The 15,297-nt window shown below is 39.7% G+C and overlaps 1 protein-coding gene across 4 annotated transcripts in view; it reads left to right on the forward strand.

Moving 5' to 3' along the window:
- The window catches only part of NR1H4 (nuclear receptor subfamily 1 group H member 4), a 95,973-nt gene that overhangs the window by 39,091 nt on the left and 41,585 nt on the right, over nucleotides 1-15,297 (forward strand). For all 4 annotated transcript variants that reach the window (XM_049884152.1, XM_049884153.1, XM_049884154.1 and 1 more), the window contains one exon: nucleotides 2,060-2,425. In XM_049884152.1, coding sequence (XP_049740109.1) covers nucleotides 2,060-2,425 — 366 coding nt within the window. The remainder of the gene's footprint in view (nucleotides 1-2,059; nucleotides 2,426-15,297) is intronic.

Here is a 15,297-nt window from a genome sequence, read left to right on the forward strand (position 1 = left end):
ATTTTATTTGGATCTGTAATCAATACCCATAGAAGCAGCAGTCAAAAAAATCAAACAAAGTATTGCATTGAACAAATCTGCTGCAAAAGACCTCCTTCAAGTGTTAAAAAGAAAGATGTCACTTTGAGGATTAAACCCCCCCAAAAACCAGACCCATTGCCATTGAGTTGATTGTGACTCATAGTGACCCTATATAGATCACTGATGATTGAGGACTAAGGTACATGTAAAAACAGCATGGGGGCAGTGTCTGATCTCCTTCAACCCCACAAGGGGGAAGGAAAACCAAGATCAACACCACAAGGCTGGTCCCTATGAGGCAGGGTTCAGACATGCCTCCTCTCTCCACTGTCTTTACCAATTCTGACACCAACTATCTCTCCCACAGCACTCTTTGCTGGGTTTGATAATTCATTGCAATGGCCACACAGAATTCAAAGACCATACTTATAATTATGGGGTTTATTAGGGAAGTAACATTTACATTTCAGGCTTAGGAACACTCAAGATACACTTCTTCCATCAGGATAGCCGTCTTCCTAGCTGTGTTCACAGGCATGCTTCTCCCTGGCCCTCAGTCTGTGCCCAAAGGCACTCAGCTTTCTCTGTAGGCGGGGAAGCCTACCATGTCACCTCTTGCTGCCGTGTCTCTGTGGCTGGGTGACTCCTGCTAGTCTTTCCTTCCGTGCTGGTGGGATCCTACCCTCTGCTCTGGAATTGGCTACCTTTTAAGGCAAAACTGACCAATCCCCTTTATAGGCCACAATTACCTTATCACACAATTACCTGGGTAGGAGTTACAAGAACATGGCTAGAAAGACCACACATGAAAGTAATTAATCCACAGCAGTGCAACTGACCCAAGCCATGATATTTTCAATTGCCTCATATGCATGCAAAAACTGGACACTGAATAAGGAAGACATAGACGAATTGATGCCTTTGAATTATGGTGTTGGTAAAGAATATTGAATATACCACAGATTGCCAGGAAAACGAACAAGCCTGCCTCAGAAGAAGTATAGCCAGAAGGCTCCTGAGAATGGAGGATGGCGAGACTTTGTCTCATGTGCTCATGACTGTGAGGATGGCACAGGACCGGGCAGTGTTTCATTCTGTTGTACAAAAGGTCGCTATGAGTTGGAATTGACTTGATGGCACTTAACGACAACAACAACAGAAGCAACCCAAATGTCCATCAACATATGACTGAATAAACAAAATGTGGTATATACATATGATGGAATATTAATCATAAAGAGAAATGAAGTCCTGATTCATCTCATGTATGGGTGAACCTTGAAAACATGCTGAGTGAAATAAGTCAGCCAAATCTAGTCCGCAATACCCAGAACAGGCAAATGCACAGAGACAAAAGTATCTTAGTGGTTATCAGGGACTGGGAGGAGGAGGGATTGCAGAGTTGTTGCTTAATGGGTAGAGTTTCTGCTTGGGGTGATGCTAAAGTCTTAGAAATATATAGTTGTGATGGTTGCACAACGTGGCGAATGTAATTAATGTTATTGAATTGTACATGCAAAAAAGGTTGAAATGGCAAATACTTTGCTATTTACATTTTTACTACAATAAAAATAATTTTTAAAAAAGAATATTTGCTTTCTCAATAGTGTGAATTGTCAGACTTTTTTAACCATTGCACTTTTGAGGATGAAAAAATGTTATAGTGTCAATTTGAATTTTTTAAATTAGGGCAATTCTGGTCTTTTTGTATGTTTATAAAACACTCGTGTTTATATTTCTAAAAAATTTCCATTCATGTCCTTTATTGTTTTATATCCCACAGGGTTGCTGAATGTTTTCTTACTGGTTTGTGAGAACTCTTTACATATTAACGATATGAGTCTTTGGTCTGTCCTCTATGTCACTTTTAATTCTTTTTACAGTTTTTTTTTTTTTGCTGTACTAAAGTTGTTGATTTTTATGTAGTCAAATATTTCAGTCTTAGGTAGAATCCACACTCCTAACCATTATCCTAAGCTGCCTCTCTAATTTACAGGATGATGGCATTAATTCCAGTTTTCTTGTCATTTTTGTCCAGGTGTACTCACAGAACAAGCTGCATGTCCTCTGGGCCAGAATCTAGAAGTCGAATCGTATTTACAATACAGCAATGTTCAGTTTCCCCAAGTTCAGCCACAGATTTCCTCATCGTCTTATTATTCCAACTTGGGTTTCTACCCCCAGCAGCCTGAAGAGTGGTACTCTCCTGGAATATATGAACTCAGGCGAATGCCAGCTGAGTCTCTCTACCAGGGTGAGACGGAGGTACCAGAGATTCCTGTAATCAAGAAGGCTCGAATGGGTACATCAGCGGGGAGAATTAAGGGGGACGAGCTGTGTGTTGTTTGTGGAGATAGGGCATCTGGATACCACTATAACGCACTGACCTGTGAGGGTTGCAAAGGTAAGCATCTTTTAGTTGGCAATTTTCTCCTTGGTAAGGCTTCACTACACTGGTTGTTGAAATTCCTTGAACTGGATTCTTTGTTTTTCCTTGGTAACTTCCCATTTTCTCCTCTCCTTCTACTTCCACATCTTTGTTGGAATGTCATAGATCTCTAGGAAAAGTCCCTTAGAATATTTGGCTTGGCTATGGCTTTCTCCTATTCACAATTTTATACATAGTTAATAGGAATTGTGACTAAATTTAGTTAGTCGTGGGTTTTGTTTAAGTGTTCAGCTACTAATTGAAAGGTTAACAGTCTGAACCCACCCAGAGGTGCCTCAGAAGACCTGGCAATCTGCTTCTAAAGTGTCACAGCCTTGAAAACACTATGGAGCGAAGCTCTACTCTGCAACACATGGGGTCTCCTCGAGTCAGAAGCAACTTGACTACTGTGGGTTTCATTTTTTGGCATGGTGGGTTTTGTATAGGTTATTGTTTCTTTAAAACAAAGAAAATTATTGGACTCACTTCTTTAAAAATTAAGAAATAGGAGGCGGAGCCAAGATGGCGGACTAGGCAGACGCTACCTCGGATCCCTCTTACAACAAAGACACGGAAAAACAAGTGAATCGATCACATACATAACAATCTACGAACCCTGAACAACAAACACAGATTTAGAGACGGAGAACGAACTAATACGGGGAAGCAGCGATTGTTTCCAGAGCCTGGAGCCAGCATACCAGTCAGGTACGGCACGAGCACAGAGACCTGCTCCACCCCCCTGAACTAACCCCGGGAGGGGTACTAGCCGGTTCCACGGGCGGCGTGGGACGCAGCCGTTAGGAGAAGTCCCCGGGAGGCAGTGACTGATCTTGGAGCAGAAAGAGCAGCACCCGAGCCGGGGAACCGTCCCACAGGGATTTGGACTGCACGCAGGTACGCCATAAACACGGAGAGTTGCTCCACCCCCTGAACTAACCCCGGGAAGGTGACCATCCGGGTCGCGCGGGCGGCGTGGGACGCAGCCGGTAGGAGAAGTCCCCGGGAGGCAGCGACTGGTATTGGAGCTGGGAGAACAGCGTTCCAGCCGGGACACTCGGTCGCGGCACAAGCACGGGGAGCTACTCCACCCATCTGAACTAACCCCGGGAGGGGGCCCACCTGGTTCACGGGGGTGGCACGGCCACGCGGCTGGAGGGACGAGAAGTCCCCGGGAGGCAGCGACTGATTTTGGAGTCGAGAGTGCACCGTCCCAGTAGGGGAGCCTTGACGCTGGGCGTGGGGCTGGAAGCGGAGGATCTGACCGTGACTCCAGCGGGCCAGACCCCCCGGGGGCAATCTCCACACAGACAGCACACATAGGCGACGCGCCCGCGGGAATCTCAGATATAATAGTCTTTCCAAGCAAGACAAGCAACTCTGGCTATATTCTGAGGTGCTACTCTCCTATCTCTCTGTTCCCTCCCCCACCCTCCCCAGGCGGCTTCATTAACATCTGAATAGCCTGAGCCAGAGGGAGAACTCTGATAGGGATCTGACTGCAGTTTTTTTTTAGCGGATTTTCTGGAAAAACTAGTTTCCCAGTGATGGCTCGGAGACAACAATCCATATCAAACCACTTAAAGAAGCAGACCGTGACAGCTTCTCCAACTCCCCAAACAAAAGAATCAAAATCTTTCCCAAATGAAGATACAATCCTGGAATTATCAGATACAGAATATAAAAAACTAATTTACAGAATGCTTAATGATATCACAAATGAAATTAGGATATCTGCAGAAAAAGCCAAGGAACACACTGATAAAACTGTTGAAGAACTCAAAAAGATTATTCAAGAACATACTGGAAAAATTAATAAGTTGCAAGAATCCATAGAGAGACAACATGTAGAAATCCAAAAGATTAACAATAAAATAACAGAATTAGACAACACACTAGGAAGTCAGAGGAGCAGACTCGAGCAATTAGAATGCAGACTGGGACATCTGGAGGACCAGGGAATCAACACCAACATAGCTGAAAAAAAATCAGATAAAAGAATTAAAAAAAAATGAAGAAACCCTAAGAATTATGTGGGACTCTATCAAGAAGGATAACCTGCGGGTGATTGGAGTCCCAGAACAGGGAGGGGGGACAGAAAACACAGAGAAAATAGTTGAAGAACTTCTGACAGAAAACTTCCCTGACATCATGAAAGACGAAAGGATATCTATCCAAGATGCTCATCGAACCCCATTTAAGATTGATCCAAAAAGAAAAACACCAAGACATATTATCATCAAACTCACCAAAACCAAAGATAAACAGAAAATTTTAAAAGCAGCCAGGGAGAAAAGAAAGGTTTCCTTCAAGGGAGAATCAATAAGAATATGTTCTGACTACTCAGCAGAAACCATGCAGGCAAGAAGGGAATGGGACGACATATACAGAACACTGAAGGAGAAGAACTGCCAACCAAGGATCATATATCCAGCAAAACTCTCTCTGAAATATGAAGGCGAAATTAAGATATTTACAGACAAACACAAGTTTAGAGAATTTGCAAAAACCAAACCAAAGCTACAAGAAATACTAAAGGATATTGTTTGGTCAGAGAACCAATAATATCAGATATCAGCACAACACAAGGTCACAAAACAGAACGTCCTGATATCAACTCAAATAGGGAAATCACAAAAACAAACAAATTAAGATTAATTAAAAAAAAATACACATAACAGGGAATCATGGAAGTCAATAGGTAAAAGATCACAATAATCAAAAAGAGGGACTAAATACAGGAGGCATTGAACTGCCATATGGAGAGTGATACAAGGCGATATAGAACAATACAAGTTAGGTTTTTACTTAGAAAAATAGGGGTATATAATGAGGTAACCACAAAAAGGTATAACAACTCTATAACTCAAGACAAAAACCAAGAAAAACGTAACGACTCAACTAACATAAAGTCAAACACTATGAAAGTGAGGATCTCACAATTTACTAAGAAAAACGCCTCAGCACAAAAAAGTATGTGGAAAAATGAAATTGTCAACAACACACATAAAAAGGCATCAAAATGACAGCACTAAAAACTTATTTATCTATAATTACCCTGAATGTAAATGGACTAAATGCACCAATAAAGAGACAGAGAGTCACAGACTGGATAAAGAAACACGATCCATCTATATGCTGCCTACAAGAGACACACCTTAGACTTAGAGACACAAACAAACTAAAACTCAAAGGATGGAAAAAAGTATATCAAGCAAACAATAAGCAAAAAAGAAGAGGAGTAGCAATATTAATTTCTGACAAAATAGACTTTAGACTTAAATCCACCGCAAAGGATAAAGAAGGACACTATATAATGATAAAAGGGACAATTGATCAGGAAGACATAACCATATTAAATATTTACGCACCCAATGACAGGGCTGCAAGATATATAAATCAAATTTTAACAGAACTGAAAAGCGTGATAGATACCTCCACAATTATAGTAGGAGACTTCAACACACCCCTTTCGGAGAAGGACAGGACATCCAGTAAGAAGCTCAACAGAGACACGGAAGATCTAATTACAACAATCAACCAACTTGACCTCATTGACTTATACAGAACTCTCCACCCAACTGCTGCAAAATATACTTTTTTTTCTAGCGCACATGGAACATTCTCTAGAATAGACCACATATTAGGTCATAAAACAAACCTTTGCAGAGTCCAAAACATCGAAATATTACAAAGCATCTTCTCAGACCACAAGGCAATAAAACTAGAGATGAATAACAGAAAAACGAGGGAAAAGAAATCAAATACTTGGAAAATGAACAATACCCTCCTGAAAAAAGACTGGGTTATAGAAGACATCAAGGAGGGAATAAGGAAATTCATAGACAGCAACGAGAATGAAAATACTTCCTATCAAAACCTCTGGGACACAGCAAAAGCAGTGCTCAGAGGTCAATTTATATCAATAAATGCACACATACAAAAAGAAGAAAGAGCCAAAATCAGAGAACTGTCCCTACAACTTGAACAAATAGAAAGTGAGCAACAAAAGAATCCATCAGGCACCAGAAGAAAACAAATAATAAAAATTAGAGCTGAACTAAATGAATTAGAGAACAGAAAAACAATTGAAAGAATTAACAAAGCCAAAAGCTGGTTCTTTGAAAAAATTAACAAAATTGATAAACCATTGGCTAGACTGACTAAAGAAATACAGGAAAGGAAACAAATAACCCGAATAAGAAATGAGAAGGACCACATCACAACAGAACCAAATGAAATTAAAAGAATCATTTCAGATTATTATGAAAAATTGTACTCTAACAAATTTGCAAACCTAGAAGAAATGGATGAATTCCTTGAAAAACACTACCTACCTAAACTAACACATTCAGAAGCAGAACAACTAAATAGACCCATAACAAAAAAAGAGATTGAAACGGTAATCAAAAAACTCCCAACAAAAAAAAGCCCTGGCCCGGACGGCTTCACTGCAGAGTTCTACCAAATTTTCAGAGAAGAGTTAACACCACTACTACTAAAGGTATTCCAAAGCATAGAAAATGACGGAATACTACCCAACTCATTCTATGAAGCCACCATCTCCCTGATACCAAAACCAGGTAAAGACATTACAAAAAAAGAAAATTATAGACCTATATCCCTCATGAACATTGATGCAAAAATCCTCAACAAAATTCTAGCCAATAGAATCCAACAACACATCAAAAAAATAATTCACCCTGATCAAGTGGGATTTATACCAGGTATGCAAGGCTGGTTTAATATCAGAAAAACCATTAATGTAATCCATCACATAAATAAAACAAAAGACAAAAACCACATGATCTTATCAATTGATGCAGAAAAGGCATTTGACAAAGTCCAACACCCATTTATGATAAAAACTCTTACCAAAATAGGAATTGAAGGAAAATTCCTCAACATAATAAAGGGCATCTATGCAAAGCCAACAGCCAATATCACTCTAAATGGAGAGAACCTGAAAGCATTTCCCTTGAGAACGGGAACCAGACAAGGATGCCCTTTATCACCGCTCTTATTCAACATCGTGTTGGAAGTCTTAGCCAGGGCAATCAGGCTAGACAAAGAAATAAAAGGTATCCGGATTGGCAAGGAAGAAGTAAAGTTATCACTATTTGCAGATGACATGATTATATACACAGAAAACCCTAAGGAATCCTCCAGAAAACTACTGAAACTAATAGAAGAGTTTGGCAGAGTCTCAGGTTATAAAATAAACATACAAAAATCACTTGGATTCCTCTACATCAACAAAAAGAACACCGAAGAGGAAATAACCAAATCAATACCATTCACGGTAGCCCCCAAGAAGATAAGATACTTAGGAATAAATCTTACCAAGGATGTAAAAGACCTATACAAAGAAAACTACAAAGCTCTACTACAAGAAATTCAAAAGGACATACTTAAGTGGAAAAACATACCTTGCTCATGGATAGGAAGACTTAACATAGTAAAAATGTCTATTCTACCAAAAGCCATCTATACATTTAACGCACTTCCGATCCAAATTCCAATGTCATATTTTAAGGGGATAGAGAAACAAATCACCAATTTCATATGGAAGGGAAAAAAGCCCCGGATAAGCAAAGCACTACTGAAAAAGAAGAAGAAAGTGGGAGGCCTCACCTTACCTGACTTCAGAACCTATTATACAGCCACAGTAGTCAAAACAGCCTGGTATTGGTACAACAACAGACACATAGACCAATGGAACAGAATTGAGAACCCAGACATAGATCCATCCACGTATGAGCAGCTGATATTTGACAAAGGACCAGTGTCAATTAACTGGGGAAAAGACAGCCTTTTTAACAAATGGTGCTGGCATAACTGGATATCCATTTGCAAAAAAATGAAACAGGACCCATACCTCACACCATGCACAAAAACTAACTCCAAGTGGATCAAAGACCTAAACATAAAGACTAAAACGATAAAGATCATGGAAGAAAAAATTGGGACAACCCTAGGAGCCCTAATACAAGGTATAAACAGAATACAAAACATTACCAAAAATGATGAAGAGAAACCCGATAACTGGGAGCTCCTAAAAATCAAACACCTATGCTCATCTAAAGACTTCACCAAAAGAGTAAAAAGACCACCTACAGATTGGGAAAGAATTTTCAGCTATGACATCTCCGACCAGCGCCTGATCTCTAAAATCTACATGATTCTGTCAAAACTCAACCACAAAAAGACAAACAACCCAATCAAGAAGTGGGCAAAGGATATGAACACACATTTCTCTAAAGAAGATATTCAGGCAGCCAACAGATACATGAGAAAATGCTCTCGATCATTAGCCATTAGAGAAATGCAAATTAAAACTACGATGAGATTCCATCTCACACCAGCAAGGCTGGCATTAATCCAAAAAACACAAAATAATAAATGTTGGAGAGGCTGCGGAGAGATTGGAACTCTCATACACTGCTGGTGGGAATGTAAAATGGTACAACCACTTTGGAAATCTATCTGGCGTTATCTTAAACAGTTAGAAATAGAACTACCATACAACCCAGAAATCCCACTCCTCGGAATATACCCTAGAGATACAAGAGCCTTCATACAAACAGATATATGCACACCCATGTTTATTGCAGCTCTGTTTACAATAGCAAAAAGTTGGAAGCAACCAAGGTGTCCATCAACGGATGAATGGGTAAATAAATTGTGGTATATTCACACAATGGAATACTACGCATCGATAAAGAACAGTGACGAATCTCTGAAACATTTCATAACATGGAGGAACCTGGAAGGCATTATGCTGAGCGAAATGAGTCAGAGGCAAAAGGACAAATACTGTATAAGACCACTATTATAAGATCTTGAGAAATAGTAAACCTGAGAAGAACACATACTTTTGTGGTTACGAGGGGGGGAGGGAGGGAGGGTGGGAGAGGGTTTTTTTATTGATTAATCAGTAGATAAGAACTGCTTTAGGTGAAGGGAAAGACAACACTCAATACATGGAAGGTCAGCTCAATTGGACTGGACCAAAAGCAAAGAAGTTTCCGGGATAAAATGAATGCTTCAAAGCTCAGCAGAGCAAGCGCGGGGGTCTGGGGAACATGGTTTGCGGGGACTTCTAAGTCAATTGGCAAAATAATTCTATTATGAAATCATTCTGCATCCCACTTTGAAATGTGGCGTCTGGGGTCTTAAATGCTAACAAGCAGCCATCTAAGATGCAGCAATTGGTCTCAACCCACCTGGAGCAAAGGAAAATGAAGAACACCAAGCCCACATGACAACTAAGAGCCCAAGAGAAAGAAAGGGCCACATGAACCAGAGACCTACATCATCCTGAGACCAGAAGAACTAGTTGGTGCCCGGCCACAATCGATGACTGCCCTGACAGGGAGCTCAGCAGAGGACCCCTGAGGGAGCAGGAGAGCAGTGGGATGCAGACCCCAAATTCTCATAAGAAGACCAAGCTTAATGGTCTGACTGAGACTGGAGGAATCCCGGCGGTCATGCTCTCCAGACCTTCTGTTGACACAGGACAGGAACCATCCCTGAAGACAACTCATCAGACATGAAAGGGACTGGTCAGCGGGTGGGAGAGAGACGCTGATGAAGAGTGAGCTAATTATATCAGGTGTACACTTGAGATTGTGTTGGCAACTCTTGTCTGGAGGGGGGATGGGAGGATAGAGAGAGAGGGAAGCCGGCAAAATTGTCAAGAAAGGAGAGACTGAAAGGGCTGACTCAAGACGGGGAGAGTAAGTGGGAGTAGGGAGTGAGATGTATGTAAACTTATATGTGACAGACTGATTGGATTTGTAAACGTTCACTTGAAGCTTAATAAAAGTTATTATAAAAAAAAAAAAAAAATTAAGAAATACAGTACACCACATGAAAAAGAATCAACATAAAGTCCTGAGTTATCTTCCAAAAGTGACTCAGATAATAAGTTTGTAAAATTTCAGAGGAAAGAACAAAATGGAATAGTAGGGTCATCTATTTATTCTTGTATTCATTCATTCAGCAAACCCTTATTGAATGCCTACCATGTGTCAGGCATTCTGCTAGCTTCTGGGCCATTCAAAATAGGAAGTGCCTCTTGAGCAAAATTTGTTAGAGTGCCAAATTGAGGTTCTTAGGCCAATGATTGCCATAAAAGTAAACAGAGGGCCCAGTCACATAAGAATGGCTCAGGGATGTGTAGAACCTTTAAAAGTTCAAATGATCAGATTATGTAAAACCATATTTGTTGTTGTTGTTACTTGCCATCTAGTGGATTCCGACTCATAAAGACCCTGTGTATAATAGAATGAACTACTGGCTGGCACTATATAATCCTCACAATTGCTGCTAAGCTTGACCCTATTGTTATAGCCACTGTGTCAATCCATCTCATTGAAGGTCTTCTTTTTTTTTGCTGACCTTCTACTTTATCAACCATGATATCCTTCTCCAGGGAATGGTCCCTCCTGATAACTTCTCCGAAGTACGTGAGATGAAATTTCACCATCCTCTGGTCTAAGGAGGATTCTGGCTATACTTCTTCCAAGACAGATTTGTTCATTCTTCTAGCAATCCATTGCTACTCTCTGTTTAAGAGCAAGTTTCAGAGTCTCTGTGGACATTGATTTTAGTCTTTCTTTTTTGTTCTCTTTTTAATGACCTTTTGCTTTCTACACGTATAATATCCTAGATGTCATCCCACAACTTGTCTGGTCTTAAGTCGTTAGTGCTCAACGCATCAAATCGTTTCTTGAGATGGACTCTAAATTCAAGTGGAATATATTCCTAGCTGTATTTTGGCTCTTGTGGACTTGTTTTAATTTTCTTCAACTTCAATTTGAACTTGCATATGAGCAATTGATGGTCTGTTCCGAAGTTGGCCCTTGGCCTTGTTCCGACTGATGATATTGAGCCTCTCCATTGTCTGTTTCCACAGATCTAGTTGATTTGAATCCTGAGTGTTCCATCCAGCGAGCTCTATGTGTATAGTCAGTCACCATTATGTTGTTGAAAAAGGGTATTTGCAATGACTAAGTCTTTGGTCTTGCAAAATTCTATCATGTGATCTCCAGTGTTGTTTCTATTACCAGGGCCATATTTTTCAACTATAGGTTCTTCTTTGTTTACAACTTTTGTATTCCAATCTCTGCATCTTGATTATATGTTTGATCAATTTCAGGCCACAGAAGTTGGTAAAAATCTTCAACTTCATCTTTGGCATTAGTAGTTGATGTGTAAATTTGAAGAATGGTAGTATTATCTGGTCTTCATTGTAGGTGTGTGGATAGTATCCTATCACTGACAGCATTGTACTTCAGGATAACTCTTGAAATGTTCTTTTTGACAATGAGTGTGATGGCATTTCTCCTCAATTTGTCATTCTGGCATAGTAGACCATATGACTGTCTGATTCAAAATGGTCAATAACAGTCCATCTGAGCTCATTGATGCCTACAGTATTGATCTTTATGTGCTCCATTTCATTTCTGATGACTTCCAATTTTCCTAGATTCATACTTTGTAATTTCCACGTTCTGATTATTAATGTACATTTCCAGCCGTTTCTTTTCATTTTGAGTTGTGCCGCATCTGCAAATGAAGGTCGTGAAAGCTTTACTCCATCCATGTCATTAAGATCAGCTCTACTTTGACAGGGCAGCTCTTCCCTAGTTGTATTTTGAGTCTCTTCCAACCTGAGGGGCTTATCTTCTGGCACTATATCAGACAATGTTCTGTGGCTATTCATAGGAGTAGGTTACTGTATTAGCCACCACTTAAAAACTTGGTGTGAATTCATTAGATTTTTTTCTTTTTGATAAAGAAGTATTAATGCACCAAATATGAAAGCCAAAACAGATGTATAAGGAAATTTTTAAAGATCTCACTTTAGGACCTCCAAAAGGTCTCTTTTTTTTTTGGCGGTGAGGCAAGCTTGAATAGATGAAAAAACTTATACAAAAGTGCCTGCAGACATTGGCAAATGTCTCCTGGAGGACCAAATTACTCCATTTGAGAACCACTGAGATAAACTACTCAGTTAAAAGTATTATTATAATGAAGTGTTTCTCAAACGAGTTAGATATGGAACTTTCTTAAAGGAAACCATTTCTCGAATGTCTCTAATGTTGACTCAAATTGCTTTTATCAAATTCCTTATGCTATTTTTTAATACACTAAAAGCTTTTTACACAACAAAAGAGCAAAGAAATTTACAAAATTAAATACAGACAAAGTTACAAAACCAATAAAATAATAAAATGTATTAGATGATGTGGTTCTATTGTTCAAAATGTTACTCTGGTTTTAATACGAAAGCACAGGTTCTTTCCAGTTTGTTATGTCTATACCATATGACATATGGGAGCCTCAATTGCCCACTGTTTTTCTCTGTTCAAACAACTGGTTCATCCAAACGTTGTTTCATCTTGAGCTCCATTTGGCCATTCTCTGAGCAGGGCACAGCCCATGTATATTAAGTTTATCTTTGTCTTCTTTTCATAGCTTTTGACAAGCAAATCACACCTCTTGGTATTAATGAGATCATGAGCACAAACAAAAATGAGAGCAATTAATTTGAATGGCAGTATAAGATGGTCATAGAGATGATTCAGAGAATGCCATTATCAATTTTTATTAAAGGTTTTCATAAGAGAAAAATTTTTAAATAAATTTAATATCTATAAATGACTTAGGGAAAAGTCTAGTATGTTGTCAAAACTCAGTAAATGCCTGTTATTGTTATTACATAGCGTGTAATAACGATGTGGTATTTTTCTGCTTATATCCATAAATGTGGGTGCCGAACCCATTATCAGTTGTTTGGCCAGACCTCGACGGCAGTAGGTTGGTGAGTTTATTCTATTTGACATCGATTCGAATTACCAAAAGCCACTTCACCTCGGCTACATAGACTAATGCTACTCAAAGTGTGGTCTCTAGATTAACAGAAGAAGCATCACTCAAGAACTTATAGGAAATGCAAATTATTGGACCCTACCCCAGACCTGGAACCCTGGTGGTGAAGTGGTTAAGAGCTATGGTTGCTAACCAAAAGGTTAGCAGTTCCACTCTACCAGCCTCTCCTGTGGGGCAGTTCTAGTCTGTACTATAGGGTTGCTATTAGTCGGGATCAACTCAACGGCAATGGGTTTGGGTTTTTTTGTTTTTTTTTTTTTACCCCAGACCTGCTGAATCAGAATCTCTGGAAATGGGACCCAAGAATCTGTGTTTTAACAAAACTTCCATGCAAAGTTTGAGAATTACTTGCATAAACCATATCTAATAGGCACCTGAGGGGACTCATGGCCAAACAGCTTGGATGTATATTGTGACTGTAAAATACCCAAGGGCGGGAGCAGAGAACACAGGGTTTGCTGCTCTCCATGAAGTCATCAAAAGGAAAGTTCAACAGATAAAAATATGGACCGGAAACTTGGACTAGAAAGACACAAAGTCTAATCTAAGTTGTGCTTTCTGCTTGGGGAAAAAGAAATAGAAAAGAACATGTGTAGTCTGTTCTGAAACTCTGAATCAAAAGAAAAATCCTGTTATAAATATTTTTGAACTTACAAATTTCAGTGTCAGTGATATGCCAACTCTTGTGGCAGACAGTCTACAAACATTTCTCGGGTCTTTGCAGCAACTGTAAATGGTAGGTATTTTTATGCCTATTTTAAAGGTGAGGAGTAAGCGTATCATTTCACAAAGAAGCATATCATTTCACAAAGATATACAGAGGTCAGTGCTAATAGCTTATATATTTACTATACTCTAGTAGTAAACTTATTAACCCTCGTATATTATTCCCATTTTATAGAGGAAGAAACTGAAGTACAAGAGTTTAAGCAACTTACCCAAAGCTTCACAGCTAATAAGGGGGTGGATCTTCAAATCTACAGTTTATAAATCTGACTCCAGAGCCTATGATATTAACCACCAGGCTATGAAGCCTTTTATTGCTTGGCAGTGATCATTCTACTTTTTAGCTATGTGCTCAAGACCAATATTAGCTCATTCAGGAGCCAAAGGAAGAAAAACACTTAAGGATTATGGAATAAAACAAGGGACTAAACCCCTGAAGTCAGTAACCTGGGACAGATTACCTCTTCAGAGGCGAACGCTATACAGAAACTTGGTCCTCCTGAAAATTCCAGAGTGTGCCAGTGTAAATAGAGTGATAATAGTGGGCCAAGGACAACCTTAGGAAACCCCAACTTTAAAGGCGGGCAGAGGAAGAGAAGCCCATAAGGGACATAGAATAGGAGAGGTTAGAGATAGGAGGCTGACATGAAAGTGCAGGGTCTGAGGAGACAAGGGGACAGAGAAAGTGGTTAAAAGAGAACCGAGTCTCAGGGAAGTATAAGGAGGAGCTGATTTCGGACGCAGATACATTTTTAAGAGCAGAGAAAGGCAGAATTTTTAAATTGATTTTGATTTGAGACTTTTGCTCCATTGCTGCAGCAGAAGAACAAGGGTGTGAGGGAGGGGACAAGATGAATGGAGAGTGACCCATAACGGAAAGTGACGATGACTGCCATTTGCTCAGCACCAGATTAAATCAAGAGCTTTCTTTCCCCCTCGGTTATCAGTGGAGCACATGAGTATGTCTAAATGAATTTTGATTCAAACCCCAGCTCTCAACCAAAAAAACCAATCGGCAACTGACTGAAGATTTCAAACGGTCGCATTTCCAGATAGGTCAGTGTCAGTCAGTCACGTTCATTTCAATGCCAGGAGAGTCTACAAATGGTACAGTTCTTAAAAGGCATTGTATGAATAAATGGGATGACTCTGTTGTCCTTTTGGAGCCTTGGGGCACAGTGGTTAAGAGCTCAGCTGCTAACCAAAAGGTTGACAGTTTGAAT

This window comes from Elephas maximus, chromosome 4 (assembly GCF_024166365.1).
Source record: "Elephas maximus indicus isolate mEleMax1 chromosome 4, mEleMax1 primary haplotype, whole genome shotgun sequence".
Classification (NCBI taxonomy): Eukaryota; Metazoa; Chordata; class Mammalia; order Proboscidea; family Elephantidae; genus Elephas; species Elephas maximus.